General features: G+C 43.0%; 1 protein-coding gene across 1 annotated transcript in view; it reads left to right on the plus strand.

Moving 5' to 3' along the window:
- The window catches only part of GALNT17 (polypeptide N-acetylgalactosaminyltransferase 17), a 115,439-nt gene that overhangs the window by 62,113 nt on the left and 33,285 nt on the right, over positions 1 to 20,041 (plus strand). The window contains exons 4-5 of the mRNA XM_081890399.1: positions 1,906 to 2,080; positions 8,063 to 8,260. Coding sequence (XP_081746525.1) covers positions 1,906 to 2,080; positions 8,063 to 8,260 — 373 coding nt within the window. The remainder of the gene's footprint in view (positions 1 to 1,905; positions 2,081 to 8,062; positions 8,261 to 20,041) is intronic.

Consider the following 20,041-nt stretch of genomic DNA (forward strand, 5'->3'; position numbering starts at 1 on the left):
TGTAACCTGAAGCGTATGTAACCCGAGGTACCACTGTATGCTTGTAAGTGGGAGATGTGAGAGTCTGCCTCTCTGCGTGTGGATAAATGATAGGGTTACCATATGTACCACAAAATTCAAGTGATGTCACCCTGGGGGGGGTGACATCACCCAGGGGGGAAATAATTAATAGTAAATGTCTGGGATTTCGGCTGTTCCCCGGTAGAAGTGCTGTGCAGCTTGTTGCCTCCTAGACGATGATTTCAGAAGCCCACTGTCCACGACTGCCGCCCCCCCCCAAAGAAAGCTCAACAACTTTGGACAATTGCTCAGGAAAAGCTCAACATCTTTTTGGACTATCGCCCCAAAGAAGCTGAGCAACTATGTCCAGATTTTTACTTCTTGAAATATGGCAACCCTAATATATGATATAAATCTGGTAAATGGCATTACAGTTATTTTCTTTCTCTTTTTCTCCTGGTTTTTTATTTTTTTAATTATTTTTTTATTATTATTCTTGTTCTGTAGACTAGTCTGATTCTCCTTGTATTTTATGTCCAAAAAATTCAGTGAATATATATATATATATATATATATATATATATATATATGCAGGTTTTGGTGTCCTCGGGTGTCTTCCCGTGTAAAAGTTGGGGTGTCTAGGCGACGTTTCGACGAGGTCTCACTCGTCATCTTCAGGCTGGTGCTTTCGGCTTCTTGTTACTGGAACAGAGCAGGATCTCAGTGTTTGAGTTCCTATAAATACTGTTGAGGGGGTGTGGTGTATAGCCTCCAATGTTCTGGGCAGAGAGGAAGTTCCCAGGCTAGTGTGCCTTTTCTTCTTTTGTTCCTTAATTACTTGAGGGATATCTTGAGTGATTTCTTGAGTGATATCCTGAGTACCACTTAGGTGGGTCATTAGGTGTGGATTAGTTGCTAAAGTCTTTGTGTCTTGACCTCTTGAACTTTGTGAAGAGTTTTTCTGAGAAGATGGCTGTACTGCACTTAGTTGTGCTCTGGCTTGGCTTCGTGTATAGGGGCGAGCTGTGGTTTTGTGGCCTGTGTCAGCCAGATCCGTGTAGGGATTGCAGGGGGGTGCAGCATCCGGAGGTGCCACCATGGTTTGGCTACTGGATGGTGTCTGTAATTTATCTGTGGAGAGGGTCTGGGTTTGGGTCTGGTGTGGTTGATTGGTGATGGCGTTCTGTGTGCCTCTGGATCTGGTGTCAGTTTTTGTGGGGAGGGCTAATTTCCAGATGTCTGGCAAGCGGGATGTGTCGTCACGCTTGTTCATGTTCAAGAAATCACTCAAGATATCCCTCAAGTAATTAAGGAACAAAAGAAGAAAAGGCACACTAGCCTGGGAACTTCCTCTCTGCCCAGAACATTGGAGGCTATACACCACACCCCCTCAACAGTATTTATAGGAACTCAAACACTGAGATCCTGCTCTGTTCCAGTAACAAGAAGCCGAAAGCACCAGCCTGAAGATGACGAGTGAGACCTCGTCGAAACGTCGCCTAGACACCCCAACTTTTACACGGGAAGACACCCGAGGACACCAAAACCTGCATTCCTATACCCGTGAAAATCTACGAAAGCATATATATATATATATATATATATATATATATATATATATATATATATATTGAGAAAGTGAGAGCTGAACTGCTCTCACTTTCATATATATATATATATGAATGAAAGTGAGAGCAGTTCAGCAGCTCTGAACCATGGCTTAAATATGCACTTGGAAGCCAAGATGATAAGTTCTCAGTCCAGGTGTGCACAGACCCTGGTCTGGCACATGGCACTTTGATTGAACCAGAGATGGTGTCCTACACGAGAACATCTCAGCTTCTGCTTTGACTCCCAAAGTCTCTGCGTCACTCCAGTTCTTTGGGTTTCTCTTTCTCATTCTAGAGGAGTTGAAGGCGCCCCTGGAAGAGTATGTCAACAAGCGATACCCTGGCCTGGTGAAGGTGGTCCGCAATCAGAAAAGGGAAGGCCTCATCCGAGCTCGCATCGAAGGCTGGAAGGTTGCCTTGGGCCAGATCACTGGCTTCTTCGACGCACACGTGGAGTTCACGGCAGGCTGGTACGTGAAGCGCTTAAGGCCCCAGGGCTAACTCATTAGTAGAACAATGTGCTGGTCATCCTGCAACAGAGGTGGCTTCAGGGTAGTGTGACCACTGCTGTCCCTGTGGGCGCCACATGCAGGGGGTGCCAGAATTATACTGCCCAGTATACCTGAAGGAGTGTCTTCACCCCCATCGTTCAGTCCAGACACTGAGGTCCAGCTCTGAGGGCCTTCTGGTGGTTCCCTCACTGCGAGAAGTGAGGTTACAGGGAACTAGGCAGAGCGTCTTCTGGGTAGTGGCGCCCACCCTGTGGAACGCCCTCCCATCAGATTTCAAAGAAATAAACAACTATCTGACTTTTAGAAGACATCCGAAGGCAGCCCTGTTTAGAAAAGTTTTTAATGTTTGATATTTTATCGCATTATTATTATTATTATTATTATTATTATTATTATTATTATTCTGCTGGGAGCTGCCAAGAGTGGCTTGGGAAACCCAGCCAGATGATTGGGTTTTAAATAATTTATTATTATTATTATTATTAGAGGCAGGGTGTGGCGCCAAATTTAGCATCATACAGGGCGCTGCTGAAGTCTGCCACTGTTTGGCAATCAGGGTGTCTGTTTCCATTTAAGGCTGCATTTGTAAATGCATTTGCATGATATATGTATTTGGGCAAGCAATTCTCCCTAATACAATACATTTAAAAATATATATGTTTCACTCATACGTGAATTTTTGGGTGCATTTCCTTATAATATGTGCATTTGTTGTTGTTGTTGGAGAACCATATCACAGAATTAGGAGAAGTGAAAATTAGGTTGGCTTGTATGAAGATGTAAAAACAAGAACACATTCTCCCTCTATCCCTACCCCTCATTGTCTCAAATTCAGCCTCATGATATCACACCAGGAACACACTGGGTGGGGTTCACCTAACGTACCCCACCAGTGAAAGCCCTTTGCAAGGAACTCAGCTTATGCAACTGGGCTTTCCGTCCATTTTCTTTCGGTGCACCCCATGCACCCCAAGATTGGCTTGGGGTGGGTGGGAGAACCACCAGAACCTGGGAAAGGGGGGGAGGGGGAAGATAATCCCACCTGTCAAGCTGCAATGTTTACATGGATGGAAAATTTGTAGTAGTGGAACAATGAATTCCGCCCTTTAAGTTAGTAATGGTTACATTAGCCTAAGTCTCCCACACTGAGAATAAGTGGGAGGCAGCAAAAAGCCATTTAAAATGCCTCTCCTGGGACTTCTCCAGACATAAACGTGCATTCATGATAATTTGTGCTCATGATGGCATTGGGATAGTTATGCAAGGCCATGCTTTCAACGCCGTTTGTATCTACTAAAGTTTTGGAGAAGACATTTGGCTTAATTTCTAATTGAGCTCCCGTTGCTTGGTCCCAGTTCCTGCCAACCTAGCAGATCGAAAGCATGTCAAAGTGGAAGTAGATAAATAGGTACCACTCCGGCATTGCTCTGGTTTCGCCAGAAGTGGCTTAGTCATGCTGGCCACATGACCCGGAAAAACCGTCTGTGGACAAACATAGACTCCCCCGGCCAGTAAAGCGAGATGAGTGCTGCAACCCCAGAGTCGTTCATGACTGGACTTAACTGTCAGAGGTCCTTTACCTTTAATAACTCTCAACATCCCAGATGCCTCAGATGGTTAGCACGTGGTGCTCATAATGCCAAGGTTGCAGGTTCGATCCCCGTATGGGACAGCTGCGTATTGCTGTATTGCAGGGAGTTGGACTACATCAGGCATAGGCAAACACAGCCCTGCAGATGCTTTCGGACTACAACTCCCACCATCCCTAGCTAACAGGACCAGTGCTCAGGGATGATGGGAGTTGTAGTCCCAAAACATCTGGAGGGCCGAGTTTGCCTATGCTTAGACTACATGATCCTCAGGGTCCCTTCCAACTCTACAATTGTATGATTCTCTGACTCAGTGAGGGCTTTTGAATACCAGTTACTGGGAATCACAGGTGGGGAAAATACTCGCACCCTCAGGCCCCACTTGTGGTCTTTTGATGGACATCTGGTTGGCCCCTGTGAGAATAGGGTGCTGGTTTAGTTGGGCCATTGGCCTGATTCAACAGTGCTCTACTTATGTAAAGGCAACCTGCCAATTTACACATGTTCAGTATGCGGCCTCACATATGCACATCGCGCCAAACCCGGAAGTGACCTGGAAACATCACAAAAAGGGGTGCAGCGGGGTATTTCCAGGCTTTTCTCAGAGGTGTTTCAAATAGATAAGACTTCACAGATGTGTGTGGTGCCCTGGAACGTAACCCCGGCATAAAGGGGTGGGTGGATGTTGCCTATACTTACGGATTGTCACCAGCTAAGTTCTATTCTGAGTAAACCCATTAAAAGTAATAAGCCTAGGTTAGCTGCACCTATTCACTTGAATGGGTCTAGCAGTGGATAAAACTCTTAAGCTATTAATAAGGAGAAATGCTGTACAATATAATAATATAATAAAAAAAAATTATTTTTATCCAGCCCATCTATCTGGGTTTCCCCAGCCACTCTGGCCGGCTTTCAACAGAACATTAAAAACAAAACAAAACAAAACATCAAGCATTAAAAACTTCCCTAAACAGGGCTGCCTTCAGATGTCTTCTAAAAGACGGATACAGTCGTACCTCAGGTTACATATGCTTCAAGTTACAGACTCTGCTAACCCAGAAATAGTGCTTCAGGTTAAGGACTTTGCTTCAGGATGAGAACAAAAATCGTGCTCCGGCAGCATGGCAGCAGCAGGAGGCCCCATTAGCTAAAGTGGTGCTTCAGGTTAAGAACAGTTTCAGGTTAAGTATGGATCTCCGGAACTTAACCCGAGGAACCACTGTAGTTGTTTATTTCCTTGACTTCTGATAGGCGGATGTTTCACAGTGTGGGCACCACTGTATGGATAGTCCAGGATAAATTGACTACTAATTTGTGTCAACGACATGTTGCAAAATGCTTCCACAGCACACACACGCTTCTGTTTCTGGAGTGTCAAGGCTATGAAAGGGCTTTATGCTGTTTCTACTTCTGTGTGCTGAAAGAGAAGTGCTGCTCCCCCCTCCTCTTCCTATGTTTTTACAACAGAACAGGTTATGTTTCTTTTTTTCAAAAAAAAGAAAAAGAAAAAAGAAAATTCCATCTCCCTTGGTCTTCTTGAAATATGTGTGACACGTGAGCCTATAATGCATGTTTCATTGTGTGCCTTGAAAAAGATGCAGGAAGCACGCTGGAGTAAAATAGTGGCATATCTACACAACAAGCAAGGTGGAGGAGAGACAGATTTTGAGTGGAGTCACCTGAGCTTTCCTTTGAACAATAAAGCTGAAGGATGTGTTCAGAAGGCTTATTTTCAATGCTCGCACCTGTACACCGAGCTAAGCTAAATGCTATTATCGCTCAAGTCACTTGCTCTTCAGAACTGGGTTTTTCACTCATGCAAGGCAGGTGGAGCAAGGAGGACATTATAATTGACTGAACTCCTGTGTTTTGAAAGGGCTTCTTTGATGTATGGGGCATTGAATTCCCCCTTGTGTTTTACTACACAGAGAGCTTTACAATTACAGCAGGACTTTGCTTTGTATTATGTTGCTGTTTTTATTGTTGTTCATTTCGATACTGCCTTATATTTTTAAGGGGTGGGGTATCTAAAAGCTGTTTACAACCTACATCAAATAAAACAATCCAGAATAAAACATCAGAGAAGGAAGTCAAATATAAAACGTGCATTTAGAGCAGCATAATTAGCAAGGGAATAAATAGCTCAGTTGGTTAGAACATGGTGCAGACAGCTCCACGGTTGCAGGTTCGAAACCTGTAAGGGATTCTAAATTCCATTGTAGAGGTTTGGACTGGAGGTCCTTTCTAACTCTATGATTCTTATGAGATGAAATGTCATCGTAAGCATGGAACGTATCTGCTGCTGTTGCTGCTGATCCTGCCAATGGTGGTTCATGGCAGGTAGCGGCGGTGGAAGCTCAGGCTCAATGACCTGGGTCTTCAGCCTCACCTTTTGTAGCCGGAATCAGTCAAGTGGGGAAAGGCCTGCAAGGCAGGGAGCAGGTCTTCTGAGTCTCACAGTCAAGATGGTTATGGGGATGGAGCATATGAGTCTAAATGGGGGAATCCATTGTTTTATTCAAAGCCATAAGACATAGAAGGGACCTCTAAAGATCATTGACCCCTTCTGAATTCCAATGTATGTGTGCAAGGTAGAAGTTCAAAACCAAATGGAAGCTATGAAGGGGCCCCCAAATTTAAACACACACCTTCCACCAAGATTTTGAAGTTGGGGTTGGGGTAGAATTATAGAATCATATGCATACTGCTTTAATAGTCAATACTTCTCACAAAGAATTCTGAGAACTGTAGTTTAAGAAGAAGAGAAGAAGAGTTTGGATTTTATATCCCGCCTTTCACTTCCCTTAAGGAGTCTCAAAGCGGCTAACATTCTCCTTTCCCTTCCTCCCCCACAAGAAACACTCTGTGAGGTGAGTGAGGCTGAGAGACTTCAGAGAAGTGTGACTAGCCCAAGGTCACCCAGCAGCTGCATGCGGAAGAACGGAGAAGCGAACCCAGTTCACCAGATTACAAACCCACCGCTCTTAACCACTACACCATGCTGTCTTAAGGGGGGAAGGGGATTATTGATTTGTTCTTATTATGCATTTTGTGTTTTTTATCTTGTAGTTTTATGTTGTGAACCACCCTGAGATATACAAATGAAGGATGGCATACACATTTATTATTGTTGTTGCATATTATTATTATTATTATTATTATTATTATTATTATTATTATTATTATTATTATTATTATTTTATTAGTATTACAATAGCAGCAGCAGCAGCAGCAACAACAACAACAGTTCCCAACTTGTTAGAAGACTCCGTTCCCCTTACTGAGCTACAATTCCTAGAATGGTTAGCAATCAATCCCTTTCCCCAGGGAACTCTGGAACGTGTAGTTCTGTGAGACAAATGGGGGTCTGCACATAACTTTCTGCAACCCTATCAACTTCACCCTTAACAAACTATAGCTCCCTGACTCTGTAACTGTTCACAATAGTGCTTTTAAAATGTAATGCAGATGTGGCCTTCCTTAAGTTATGCCCCCCCCCAGTGTTCACAGTCGCAATAAGAATTGGCTTATACAAAAGCATTATTATTATTATTAGTAGTAGTAGTAGTAGTATTACGATCCTGAGAACACCATCATAAATGCTTTGTGAAAACAGCGGGTGAGGCTGCTGAAGGGCTTAGCATTTCAGCTACCTACATTTCGTGTTATCTCAAGGTGACTCAAGTACACAGTCTCTCATCTTCACAAAAGCAGAGGAAAGCTTTGGGGCATGTTGACAGCAGGGGGCTGTTAAGGGCAGGGTGTATAAATCAAATGAAGCAAATGAACACCAAATATGGATTTAGGCTGTAATTCTGTACTCTCTTAATTGGGGGGGGGGGCTGTCCCACTGAACTCGCTGGGGCTTGCTTCTGAGTAGACATAGCCGCTGTAAATACCTTCCTTGAAGCAGTCTGTGTAAAAGCCCTGAACGCAAAAAAAAGAAAAGAAAAGAAAAAGAAGAAGGCTTGCACTCATATGTTTATGGCTGTGCAGGTTGTCAGAATTTTGATGCATCTCATTACATTTCAAATGCAAATATCATACATAGATTATTCTATTTATATCCTGTCAGAATCTATTGCTGTGCTAGATTTGAAATGTCATTTTACTCAACAGTCCAAAGTTCTTATGTCATTCAGCAATGAGTGTGACGTTCCTAGGGGTCTGTCTGGGGGAAACCCCACGGCATGGCTGCAGTAATCCACAAGCACCTACCTTTTGCCCTTGTCAATGTGGGCAGGTAGGCCTTCAGAAGCAAAGGAGCAGCTGCCACTCCTCGTCTCCCACCCCACCCTAGTTAGGATGGAGATGCCTACTTCCTTCAAAGCTGTTTTGCTTTCCTTTTCAGGGCTGAGCCTGTTCTTTCACGGATCCAGGAAAACCGGAAAAGAGTCATTCTTCCTTCTATTGACAATATCAAGCAGGACACCTTTGAGGTTCAGCGCTATGAAAATTCAGCCCATGGATACAGTTGGGAACTGTGGTGCATGTACATTAGCCCTCCGAAGGACTGGTGGGATGCTGGAGACCCTTCACTCCCAATCAGGTTGGTTGCAGAACAGCATGATGTGAAATTGCAGGCATTTCAATGAGAATCTGTGAATTCAGATTTACCCACATTAAGATTCTGGTTATAAGTTACTTGTCACATTGATGTGTCGGCCAGTCTTTATGACTGGAGAATTCAGCAAAAATCTCCCAGAAACAAGTGGAGAAATTGGGAAGGGACAATGGAGCTCCTACTGACCTTTGTCCATTGCAGATCTTATCTCTTCTGGAAAAGCTGAGTCGGTAGAGCATGCAATTCCTAATCTCAGGGTCATGGGTTCGAGCCCTACGTTGGGGAAAAGATTCCTGAATTGCAAGGGTTTGGGCTAGATGACCCTCAATATCCCTTCCAACTTTACAATTCTATGATTCTGTGACTGTTCTCCATAAGAGATGGGAAAGGTGAGGAGCAAGCATTATGATATGTCAAGGAGAGATACGATGAGGATAAATCACAACACTTTGAAGATGGCAAGTGGCTGAACAATCCTTTCCAGCTTTCCATGCGATCTCTAGCAGAACAGTCAGATTTTTCCAACAGCTTAATTGCAGATACTTTCCACAGGAAGTGTGCAAGATGTAGCCAATATCTTATTCTAGATTACTTTGAATGGAATGGAAACATTAGCACTTTTGAGGCCTTGCATAGTCTGCTGTTCTTGGAGCCATCTTGCTTCTTGTGTTCTGAAAGTCTTAAAACTCCAAACGTGAGTTGAGTGTAGCAGTTAATAGTAAAAGGATTGGGATGTACTGTGTGATATTTGAAGACTAGCAAGAGTTTTGAAAAAGCAGATCCAACCCAGATGCCACAGGCTTGGAGTGCTGTCAACGAACTGAACCAAAATCATGTTGGCTGTATGCCATAGGAAAGGATTACAAGTGAGAGCAATTTTTCATTTATATAGAATTTGCATACTGGCACGCGTCTGATGATTTTGTCACATGAACAAGCACTTAGGTGCATAACGGGCTGTATTGCAGGAGTTCCCAAATCTGTGGCTCGCTGGTGTTCTGTTAGGTTAAGTCAGCTGTCTTGTGTCATGTCTGCTTTAAATAGTCATTTTGATTTTTAATTGTATTTTTATTGCTTCTTTCAGTTCTTCCATTGCATTTTGCTGTGTTGCAATTTGAGTTCTATATAACACAGATTGTAACGCCATAAAATACAATTTAAAAAATCATCAATTAAAAATGTGCTTAAAATCATACATCGTCAATCACAGCACATTTCAATTGCTGCAACAGCCAGACAAATCTTTTAAGTGGTTCACTGAGATCATTGGCAACTTTCAAGTGACTCATGGGGAAGACAAGTGTAAGAACCACAATGCCCACCTACGTCATTAGTCTGTTGTGTTCACCCTCTTTTCAGCCCTGATTTCCAAAGTGGAATGCCCTTGCAAGATTTTGGCAAAACAAATACAATTAAAACAAAGAAGCACTTGTTGGTTAAAGATATGGGGATAGAATTGAACTAGAATACAAAAAAGGGAGGTGTGAGGAGGTCAGGGAAACAAGTAAATGAAAGACAAGATATGGAAAGATTGATTTGTTTTTAATTGTTTTTATTTTTCTGTATTTTGTATTTTTTGCTTTCTCTTTTCTTTTTTGTAACTTTTGAAACTTCAATAAATATTATTTTTTTTTAAAAAAAAATAAAGATATGGGGATAAAATAAGATCAGTCTTCCTCCCTCATCCTCTGATTTTGCCTCTGCTGCATATTTTGGGAGCCTCATTCCCCCTTTCTCCCTGGGGGGGGGGGGTGAGATTCTGCTGGGACAAAATTAGAGGGGGTGGGTCCTTCACAGGCAGATTGCCATTCTTCCCTGTGATCCAACCCCTCCGTACAGTATCTGTCTGCCTGTCCCCATTCAAATAAATGGAGAAGAGGTGTGCCATTAGACTGCATGACAGTGGGCAGAAAGAGACTCCCACTCCTGAGCTTGTGCTCAATCTGAGGAGAACACTGGAAAACTTCCCCATTTCTATTAGCACGGCCTGTCCAACCGTGTTGGAAACAAAAAAAGTGAAATTAGAGCATCACATGTGTACAGGAAGACAGATGAACCCCAAAGCTTGGAATTGGGCAAGATAAGATCATCAGAATAGAGTTAATGTTTTTGTAGGCTGAGTCATTGTGGCGGCTGGTGGAAGAAGAACAACACTCCTGAGAAGGTCTGGTATATTTGAAACGCATTTTTCTCGCACACTGTCTGTGCAATGATTTTCCTTTAATTGAAGAAGCATACAGGATCTCTCTCATGGGGCAAATTGTCTGGAATCAAATAAAATGCTTCATTCAGAAATGAACTTCAGGTGGTGGTTCTAGAAAAGTGCTTGCTTCATCTATTACAAAATAGGAAAGCAAAATACTTTCCTTGCAAGTGGTGTCATCAAGAACTTTGTGTTAAATATCAGGGGGAAGGCCAGTTGAGGTTCATCCATTAAGGTGAATGGGGCACCAAAGCTCAGTCTGTCCTCAACCACCTTCCTGCCCTCTTACAACAGATCCAGAGGTGTCACAGAAATGCGTAATTTAGAGGGAAATGTGCATCACAATGAATAAATGAGTAAAATAACATACAAAAATTCATCATATTAGAAGAAATGTACACTATACATGGGGGGGAGTATTTTTACTGAGAGAAATTTGCACTAAAATGCTGAATAATGTTCCTGAAGAATTTGTTTTTATATAAAAAATAAATAAATTGCTGTAGAAGCGCGAGGAACTGAATTGAAGAATGGAGAAATGAGAAACTATGAGAACCAAAATGGAAAGATCCTTCCATTCCTGTTCCTAGCTGTATCCCAGCTTTGAACTGTCTGGGAAAGAAGGTTCATATTTCATGTGTGTATGTGTGTGAGAGAGAGCCAGATTCCAATCAATATTACACATCCCCTGGAAGACGTCGAGACGCAGAAAGCAGATGGTTGGCTCAAGTGGATAGCAGACTCAAAAAGATTGTTCCATTGATTCAATTTGCTATTTCTGAACCAATTTTTTTTTAAATAAACCTACACATGAGCAAAACAACTGAAAACAAAACACAAAAAAAAGATGGCATGAGAGAACTGTGTACAATTTTAGAATTATGATGGAAGGAGCTGGAGGTACAACATTCCTCAGCTTAAAGGGCGTACCCAATCCAACTTCCATTCATCGTAACAGTGTGCTTGGCAGAACTCTCCACCTCTGTTCCTGGTGAGATTTTTTGGCATGAGTTGGGACTGTGTGACAGAGATGTATGAAACAAAGCAGGGTTTGTTTGTTTTTTCCATTTTAGCAGATGAGCTATATTGAAATGTGTTTCTGCGTATCTGTTTCCTCTCCCTCCCACACCACTGTGCAGATTAGTAGATTAGTGATGTGACGTTTCTAGTGCTGCAGATGTTGCAAACTTGAGTTCATTTTAGCTGGGCGTGTGTGATGGGGGTGAAGACAGGAACAAAATTCTAACAGCAAAATCCTAGGCATGTTTACCATTTCATAAGTGCATAAGAATTCTGGTGCACCAGGACTCATTTAGTTTAGAACTTGAGCCCAACAGGACTCTTCCCACCTGTGATTCCCTGCAAACTGCTATAACACATCCAATAGCAGAGTGTGAACATAGGTATCCTGTCTAGCAGCTGCTGATGACATTATGTTCCATGAATTTGTGTAACCGATTGTTCAATGGGACATGCTCCCAGGTATGTGGGTAAGGCTAGCAGCCCAGAATGAGTTCCCCAGAGCTGTCTGTCACTGGGTCATCACGAGTATAATGTAAATATCGGCAGGGAACCACAGGGAAGTCCTTTGCCATGTGAATTAGGTACAGACCACTTCTGAATAGGTGAGCATTCCATGACATCACAGCACCTCAACCAATGGCCATTAAGGCTTGTTTCAACCAGGGTTCAGGCAGACCTGACCTTTTGGGCTCCTGTGAACCCATGGCGATTCATTGTATCATATTGGTCTTGTTAATCCCTTCTAAAACAAACAGGGATGGCTTGCAAATTTATTCCTGGGGGTTTATTCCCCATTTAGAATAAACTTGCCCCCAAATGAACTCTTAGCACCATGCAGCATGTCAGAGAGAATGAGATGTTAAGGAGTATGTGAATATTTCCTTTGATTCCCAGCAGGTGGGCTTTCACAGATACACAAGCATGAGAAAAGTTGTATTTTGAGCTAAAGGGTGATAATTTATTAAAGCTGATCTCAATAAGACAAAGTACCATTTTTTAAAAAAAAAATTAAAACTTTTAAAAAATGCACTGCAGTCTCTTCCGCTTGAAAAAAGCTACATGCATAATGCCGCCAATGGGGTTTTAATGGGCAAGGATCTGTTTGGATTTTTGTTGCCTTAAGTTGACTTGACAAGAACATGGCACTAGATGCCAGAACAAAAAGGGCCCACGGTGAGGCAGATCCTAATAGTACTTTTGTTGTTGTTTAGTAGTTGTGTTTCTTCCAGGCACAGATGTGTTTTGTGGGAGTAATTCCCCAGAAACTGTTATGCTTTTGCAATAACCCAGCCAGCAGTCACCCACCCCATCAGTATGTCCACAGATAAAAATAGGTACAGGCTTATAACTCCCTAATTCTCATTCCAAAAGTCACTGGCCACTCCCTACACCCCACATGATTCTTTTTGTAATATATAAATAGAATTAATATTGGTTTCCAAAGGATCAAGCAGCCCATCACAGATAAATTTTGTATTGTTGCAAATTAATACTTGCAACTATAAGCCATTTCATAACTGTACTATTAAAATTGCATTATCCTTCTGTCCAATCTATCACACACCTTCCAGGCCACAGTAGGTGCATCAGGTCCACCATTCTGTTCCCAAAGTGGCCAGACATGCTTCCCTCCTGCATTTTCCAGCAACTGGCATTCAGAAGCAGTACGGGCTGCAATGTTTTAGGCGCATTTGATATGTGTGCGACTGTGCCGAAGCCAGAAGTGACCTGAAAAGTCATCAAAAGGGGCGGGGGGTGTGTGTGTGGAATGGGATGTTTGCAGGCTTTTCCAATGGTGTTTCAATTATATGCGATTGCGCTTAAACACGCAGTGTCCTGGAATGTAACCTGGGGAGGTTAATCTGTGCTGCCTCTGACTCTGAAGGCAGAACAGAGCAATAGCAGCTAATAGCTTCGATAGCGTTATTCTCCATGAATGTATCCAATCCTCTCTTTTACAGCTGCCCAGGTTGGTGGCCACCACCGCTTGCTGTGGGAGTGAGTTCCACAGTTTACTTACAAACCTCTTTTCTTGCAGTCTGATATCGGTCCTCATAGCTGTAGTTTACTTTAAAGGATAGATCCCAGAAAATACAGATTATAGCCCTAGTAAATTGAGACAGCAGGAGACCTGTGCGCTCATTTACATGGCACATACTTAAATGCTGAAATTTGCTCCCACAAAATGTTATGGAGGCCAACAGTTTGAGTGGCTCTAAAAGAGGATTAGAGCTCATGCGCCCCTACCTTTTGCACCATGCTTTTTTAGGACGAGGTCTACGCTTTAAAGTATCACATCCAAGCTCTTTTGTTTTGCCTTGATGCTCTCCCCAGGAAAACCTGTTCTTTAACACTGAATTGGAACAAAAAGCTATTTGGGTTTTTCTGTGGATTGCCGTTTGTTCTGATTCAGCAGTAAAGAGTGGATTTTCACAACGGGGGGGGGGGGATGCTGCTGGGACATGGAGCTTTGCGTGCCAAGGCCCTGCAGCCTGCAGTTCCCTGATGGATAATAAACACATGGACACAAGTATGTTGGTTTATGGGTTCAAATAGGCCACAGCTTTATTGATTACAGATGTGAGCGGTTTGGCTTGGGCATTAGGGTGAAGCCAGGCTATATTACACTCCTGCCCATCTTCAGGGAGTCCATCTAAGGGTAAACCACCAGTTGGAGGAGCCCTATGACTTACATCAATTAGGGACACCCCGAGGGGTCTCCATTGGACTAGTGGCATGGTCCTAGCCCATGTCCAGGCATCAGACAAAATCCACACCCCTGGATCCCTTTAACAAGATACCCTTAATGTGCAGCGGCAGGTGGAGGCTACAACCTCCCCTCCATCCAAACAAAGGCTTTCCCAATGCGTAAAGCACAATCAACGCTTCAAAACGTGGAGTGAAAGGAAGTCAGGATGTGCCCTTAAGACAAAATCATGTTGACTTAAGGCTATCAAGGGCTACTAACCCTAAACATCATCATCTACAACAACAACAACAACAACATTTTATTTATACCCCACCCATCTGGCTGGCCACTCTGGGTGGCTTCCAACAGAAGATTAAAAGCATGTACATTAAAACATCAGACATTAAAAGCTTCCCTAAACAGGGCTGCCTTCAGATGTCTTCTAAACGTCAGATAGTTGCTTATTTCTTTGACATCTGGGAGGGCATTCCACAGCCTGGGTGCCACCACTGAGAAGGTCCTCTCCCTGGTTCCCTGTAACTTCGCTTCTCACAGTGAGGGAACCGCTAGAAGGCCCTTGGCGCTGGGTTATGTTCTGCCTTCAGTGTGCAGATACGCTTCTGAAAGCCAGTCGCAGGAGGGCAGAGTGCTGGTGTGGCCAGGTCATTCTTAGCACCTTACAGCAGGGCACTATGTCGAGACATGGAGAGAGAGAAAAACTCTGCAGGTGGCTGTATTCTTTGTTTTGACTGCAGGACTGTTCTTCAGGTAGTGACACGCCTGTACTTTTGGATAGCATTCTCTCCATCGCCTCTGCTTCTTGCCCCGAAGGTTTGTGCTGTTTGCCAAGCTGTCTCAAAAGGGTACAGCTGGGCCCGCAGAGCACGTAGTACACCTAAATGCCATGCACTGGGTTTCCAATGCACATTTCATTGCTCTGAGCTTGCTGAAGGTATGCAAGTCGGAGCTGGGGTGGGGTAATGAGCAAATAGCTGCCAAATTGTGGCAGACAATTGCTGAATAGCCTCAGGAAAGCCTCTCATTGCACAATAGATAGTGTTTGATGTGGGAGCGTGGAAGAATTTACAAACTGGAAGACAATGATCTGTGGAATAGGAAAACGGGTTTTTTCCTATCTCGTGCGGAAGGCCATTAGAGGTCAGAGACAAATTGGAACAGTTGCAGCAGCTGTGTAATGCAAGTGTAATGAGCATTGCTGTATCTGATAGTATCTGATATTCTGTTGTTTAGGATGTGTTTCTGTTCTCACTTACTTTGGGAGTGAGCCCTCTTGAATTCAAGGAGCTTTGCTTCCAAATTACTTGTACAAAACAGTAGGGTGGCCATCACAGTAGGGGGGGTGGTCAAGAGAGGACATCTAGTTGCCTAAAATTTGGAGAAGCTAATTTCTATGTGTTGATTCAAAGTTAGGAATAATCACACTTTAACTTTAACTGTGGCCGCATCCACACTGTACTTTTTAAGCACTATTAGCTCCCGTTGCTCGGTCCCTGCTCCTGCCAACCTAGCAGTTCGACAGCATGCCAGTGCAAGTAGATAAATAGGTACCGCTCCGGCGGGAAGGTAAACGGCGTTTCTGTGCGCTGCTCTGGTTCGCCAGAAGTGGCTTAGTCATGCTGGCCATGTGACACAGAAGCTGTACGCCGGCTCCCTCGGCCAATAAAGCGAGATGAGCGCTGCAACCCCAGAGTCGGTCACGACTGGACCTAATGGTCAGGAGTCGCTTTACCTTTTTTTATACTGCTTGGATAGTCACAGCTTCCACCAAAGAATCATGGGAATTCTACGGTGCTTCGAGTTATTAGGAGACCCCTATTCCCCCTCTCAAAGCTACAATTCCCAGAGTGGTTTTCTTTTTTCAGAGAACTCTGGGAATTGGAGCTCTGTGAGGGGAATAGAGCTGTGGGTGTTGAATACAGGATCGAATGGAAAACGATGCCTTTCTACATCCATAGGTCTGACTTGATGGGAGACAGCCTCTTCTGCCTCCATGGTCCCTGAATACAGTAAACCTGTGATTCTTGTGCACACTGAATTCTGGGGCAAAAAATGAGCTAGCATTATCACCCAATGTGATACTAGCATAGCAAGTAGTTCTTGCAATAATCTCTCTGTTTCCACAATTTGCTTAAGCTGACCTTAAAAGTTTCTGCTACCTATCACGGCATGCATAATTCTGTACTTAGACAAATAAGTTGTGGCGTTTTGCTGTGCAAAATAAGCAGAGGCGCAATGTGCTTCCATTTCTCCACAAAATCTTCTGAGATGTGCTGTGAAATAATATGATGGCGATACACAGTGTGTAACAATCCCCGCTCCCTGTTTAAATTCCATTTTCCTTTGTCTTTTATATTGCCTTCTTTTTGCGTTGAGATGCAAGCAGCCTTGCAGAGCTTCAAATAAATAATTTTAAAAGTTTGAAAAGGGAAAAGTGGCTCTCCAGGGTTTGAAAAGGTTTATTTTATCCAGTTTTACCTGGAGATATCAGGGATCGAACCTGGGAGCTTCTGCATGAAAAGCAGATGCTTTATTATTGAGCTGTCGACTTCTCCCAAAAGCCATATCTTCAGCCTTCCTGATTTCAGCAGGACATCCTGGAATCACAGAACCCACCCTGGTTTTTTTGGTCCAGCACTCTGGCATGAGACAGCTGGCTTATACCAGATCTCTGGACCAAATGATGCTCATTGTTTTGTTTCACACTCTTATATATATTGGCTGGTTCGCATGAGAGCTCAAGACCAAAAAAATGAACATTCCAATTTTGAACAGTGGGGTGTTGGAGGGTATGCAAAATATATGCAACCAAGTAAACAGGGAAACTTGATGGCTACCCAAAGATGGAGAATGAGCAGTGCCAGATTTATGTACTAGCTAAACAAGCTTTAGCTTAAGGCACTACTCTCTTGGGGCCCCCCAAAAAATTAAAGGAAAAAAACCCTGGATGTACATTTCCAAAATAGAAGATAAAAAACAAATAAAATTAAACCTACCTAAAGCAACGGGGTTTTGTGTTGTGTAGGCTCCTATGCTAGTCTGCTCCCTAAAATATCACTGGTTTGCTCATTTCTATATACAGAGTCCCTACATTCTGCATGGACTGGTTGCATGGCAACATGTGCAAATGGCTTTAGATACCTGTTAGGCCCATAAATTACCATATAGCATATATTCAACACAAAAAACCAGGAACAATTTGTTGTTGACAAAGGACAGTTGGACATCTAAAGGGCCCCATTACCTTCAGGAGCTTAGGGCCTCATCAAACCTAAATCCAGCCCTGGGAATGAGAACCCTCTAGAGTCTAGCAGGAGACTCTGAAGGGTTCACCAGAACCCTCTGATAAAAGGCAGGTGCAGAGTTTCTGTGGGCACATGGGACCCATGGAGGAGGGGGAGCCCCACACTCACAGTGGAGTGAGAAGCGGAACAGGTTGCAAGAAGTAGTTTTGTGGGAGGGTTTTGTTTTTGTGTAGCACCACATTCGAAATCCCATTCTAAACCATTAAAAGTCTGCAGAATTCTCCTCTGGAAACACTGAATTTTCTCCCCAGATTCAGCCCTGGCAGCATGGTACCAACTTGCCCATCATACATAAATCTCTTGTGTTTAGGCTTCTTGCTGCAGCCAGATTGTCTGTGGCTTCCCACTGGAAGTCCAAATCAACTCTTTCCCAAGAGGAGTGGCTGGTGAAAGTATGGGACGTTGCACTGTCAGAACATCTGACATATTAATATTAATGTTACTAGTATATTATGTTATATTATAATTTATTAAATTTGTATACCTCCCTTCATCCGTACAAATGGAGAGTCCTTAAGGCTTCATTAAAAATAGATCATTTTTACTCAGCATGGTGTAAGTTTTTCTCCTTTGCTAACTCCATTGAACAACCCACTAAACCTCTTGTTCCACAGATAAATATGTGGAGAGATTTACTGAGAACTGAATTTGCTCTCCCTCCTCTCTCTCTTCTTTTCTTTTCGTATGTGATAGCTGAATGCAGTATTGTATTCTTAGTTGTTTCCTAGGTTTTCCTCTCCATTGTACCTCTGTTTTATTTTTTCTATTTCTATATGCATTTTTATCTGTTACACCTATCACTTCTACTTTATTTCTATGTGTTCATGTTAATAATATTTATTTTAAAAAATCTTCTGGCTAGCCATACACTTCTAAGCATCTATTCACACTGTCAAAAATAAATATATATATAATATTTTTTTAAAACAAATGTATAAAAAGAAAGAAAATGACAACCAATATCTCTCAGGATTAATCCTGGTCCTTATAATGAGCATGTATGGAATGTGATTGCAGAATACAGTTAAAGAATTGGGGTCACTTAAACACCAGTTAAAGTCAACCAGAAACAAACACCAAAGGTATAAGATTGTGGGTATCTAAATGAGCCCATAAACATGTTGTTGTTTTTTAAAAAAATACAGTAAATCATGGCATTACAGCAGTAATTGTAGGAAAAGAAATACACACGTACGCAGCACACTCACAGTAACATCACTGCATATTAAAACTTGATTTTCTAGCATCAACTCCTGAGTTACATTACAAATAAATGTTACATCTCTTGGGCTGATGTATGATGTACTCTTTGTGGAATGGTGATGGCTGGAATGGAGTAATGAATGCAGAGAAGCACAGCCTGTTCCCCATGTATAATGGATGAGGCACAGTTTTTGCGACCGTACTAGGAAAATCTTTTTTGTCGCTTCGAAATTAGATCCCCTGGGTTTTGTCAAGGGAGCTGTGGAGATTGGTTATGGCCTGTATCAAGCTTAGGGAGACCTTGGCTTCTTACCATGCAGGAAATAGATGCTGGGAATTCCATATATTACTTCTGTCGTACCTGAGACCATACCCTCCAATGAAAATAGGGAAGTCCTAAGGAAAAGCGGGTCATTCTGGGATGAAATCAGAAACTGGAATGGCTTCTGTAAATCCGGGGCTGTCCCTGGAAAATAGGGGCATTGAGGGGGTCTGCCTGAGACATCTCTCTCTGTCTGAAACAGACTTACTCTTATGGTAGTCATGGACACCGGAGCTCAGTCTGAACATACTTTAGGGCCTGGAATTTGCTAAGTTGTGATAGAGGAGAGAAGACTTTTGTGAATAGTGAAGACATTTTGGGTGGTATTAAACTAAGTCCTACTGGCAGTAAAGGTAAAGGACCCCTGGATGGTTAAGTCCAATTGAATTCAACCATTGGGTGCGGCACTCATCTCTGCTTTCAGGCCGAGAGAGTCAGCGTTTGTCCACAGACAGCTTTCCGGGTCATGTGGCCAGCATGATTAAACCACTTCCAGTGCATGGAACACCGTGACAAGTGCCAGAGCTCATGGAAACACCACTTACCTTCCTGCCGCAGCAGTACCTATTTATCTACTCACACTGGTATGCTTTCAAACTGCTAGGTTGGCAGGAGCTGGGACAGAGCAACAGGAGCTCACCCTGTTGTATGGATTAAAACTGCTGATGATTGGAAAGCCCAAGAGGCTCAGTGGTTTAGACCACAGCACCACCCACGTCCCTTTCTGCCAGCAGTAGGCACACTGAAAATAACATGTCCATTAACGTCAATGGGTCTTGAATACCACCCACTTACTACAGGCTCAGTTCAAAGTGGCAGCCATGTTTGATCTCCTCACATATCTGCCCACTAGGAAGAAACACAGAAAGCTGCCTTATACTCTACCAGGGAAAGTAAGCACGCAGTGGGGTTGCCCTTGGTAAAGAGAGATGTTTGTATTGCTTCTAATTCACAATAGGGGGTTGCCATATTAGTTTGACTTGAAAGAGGCGAGGCAAAGAAG

The sequence above is a fragment of the Podarcis melisellensis genome (genome assembly GCF_964234715.1).
Source record: "Podarcis melisellensis genome assembly, chromosome: 15".
Classification (NCBI taxonomy): Eukaryota; Metazoa; Chordata; class Lepidosauria; order Squamata; family Lacertidae; genus Podarcis; species Podarcis melisellensis.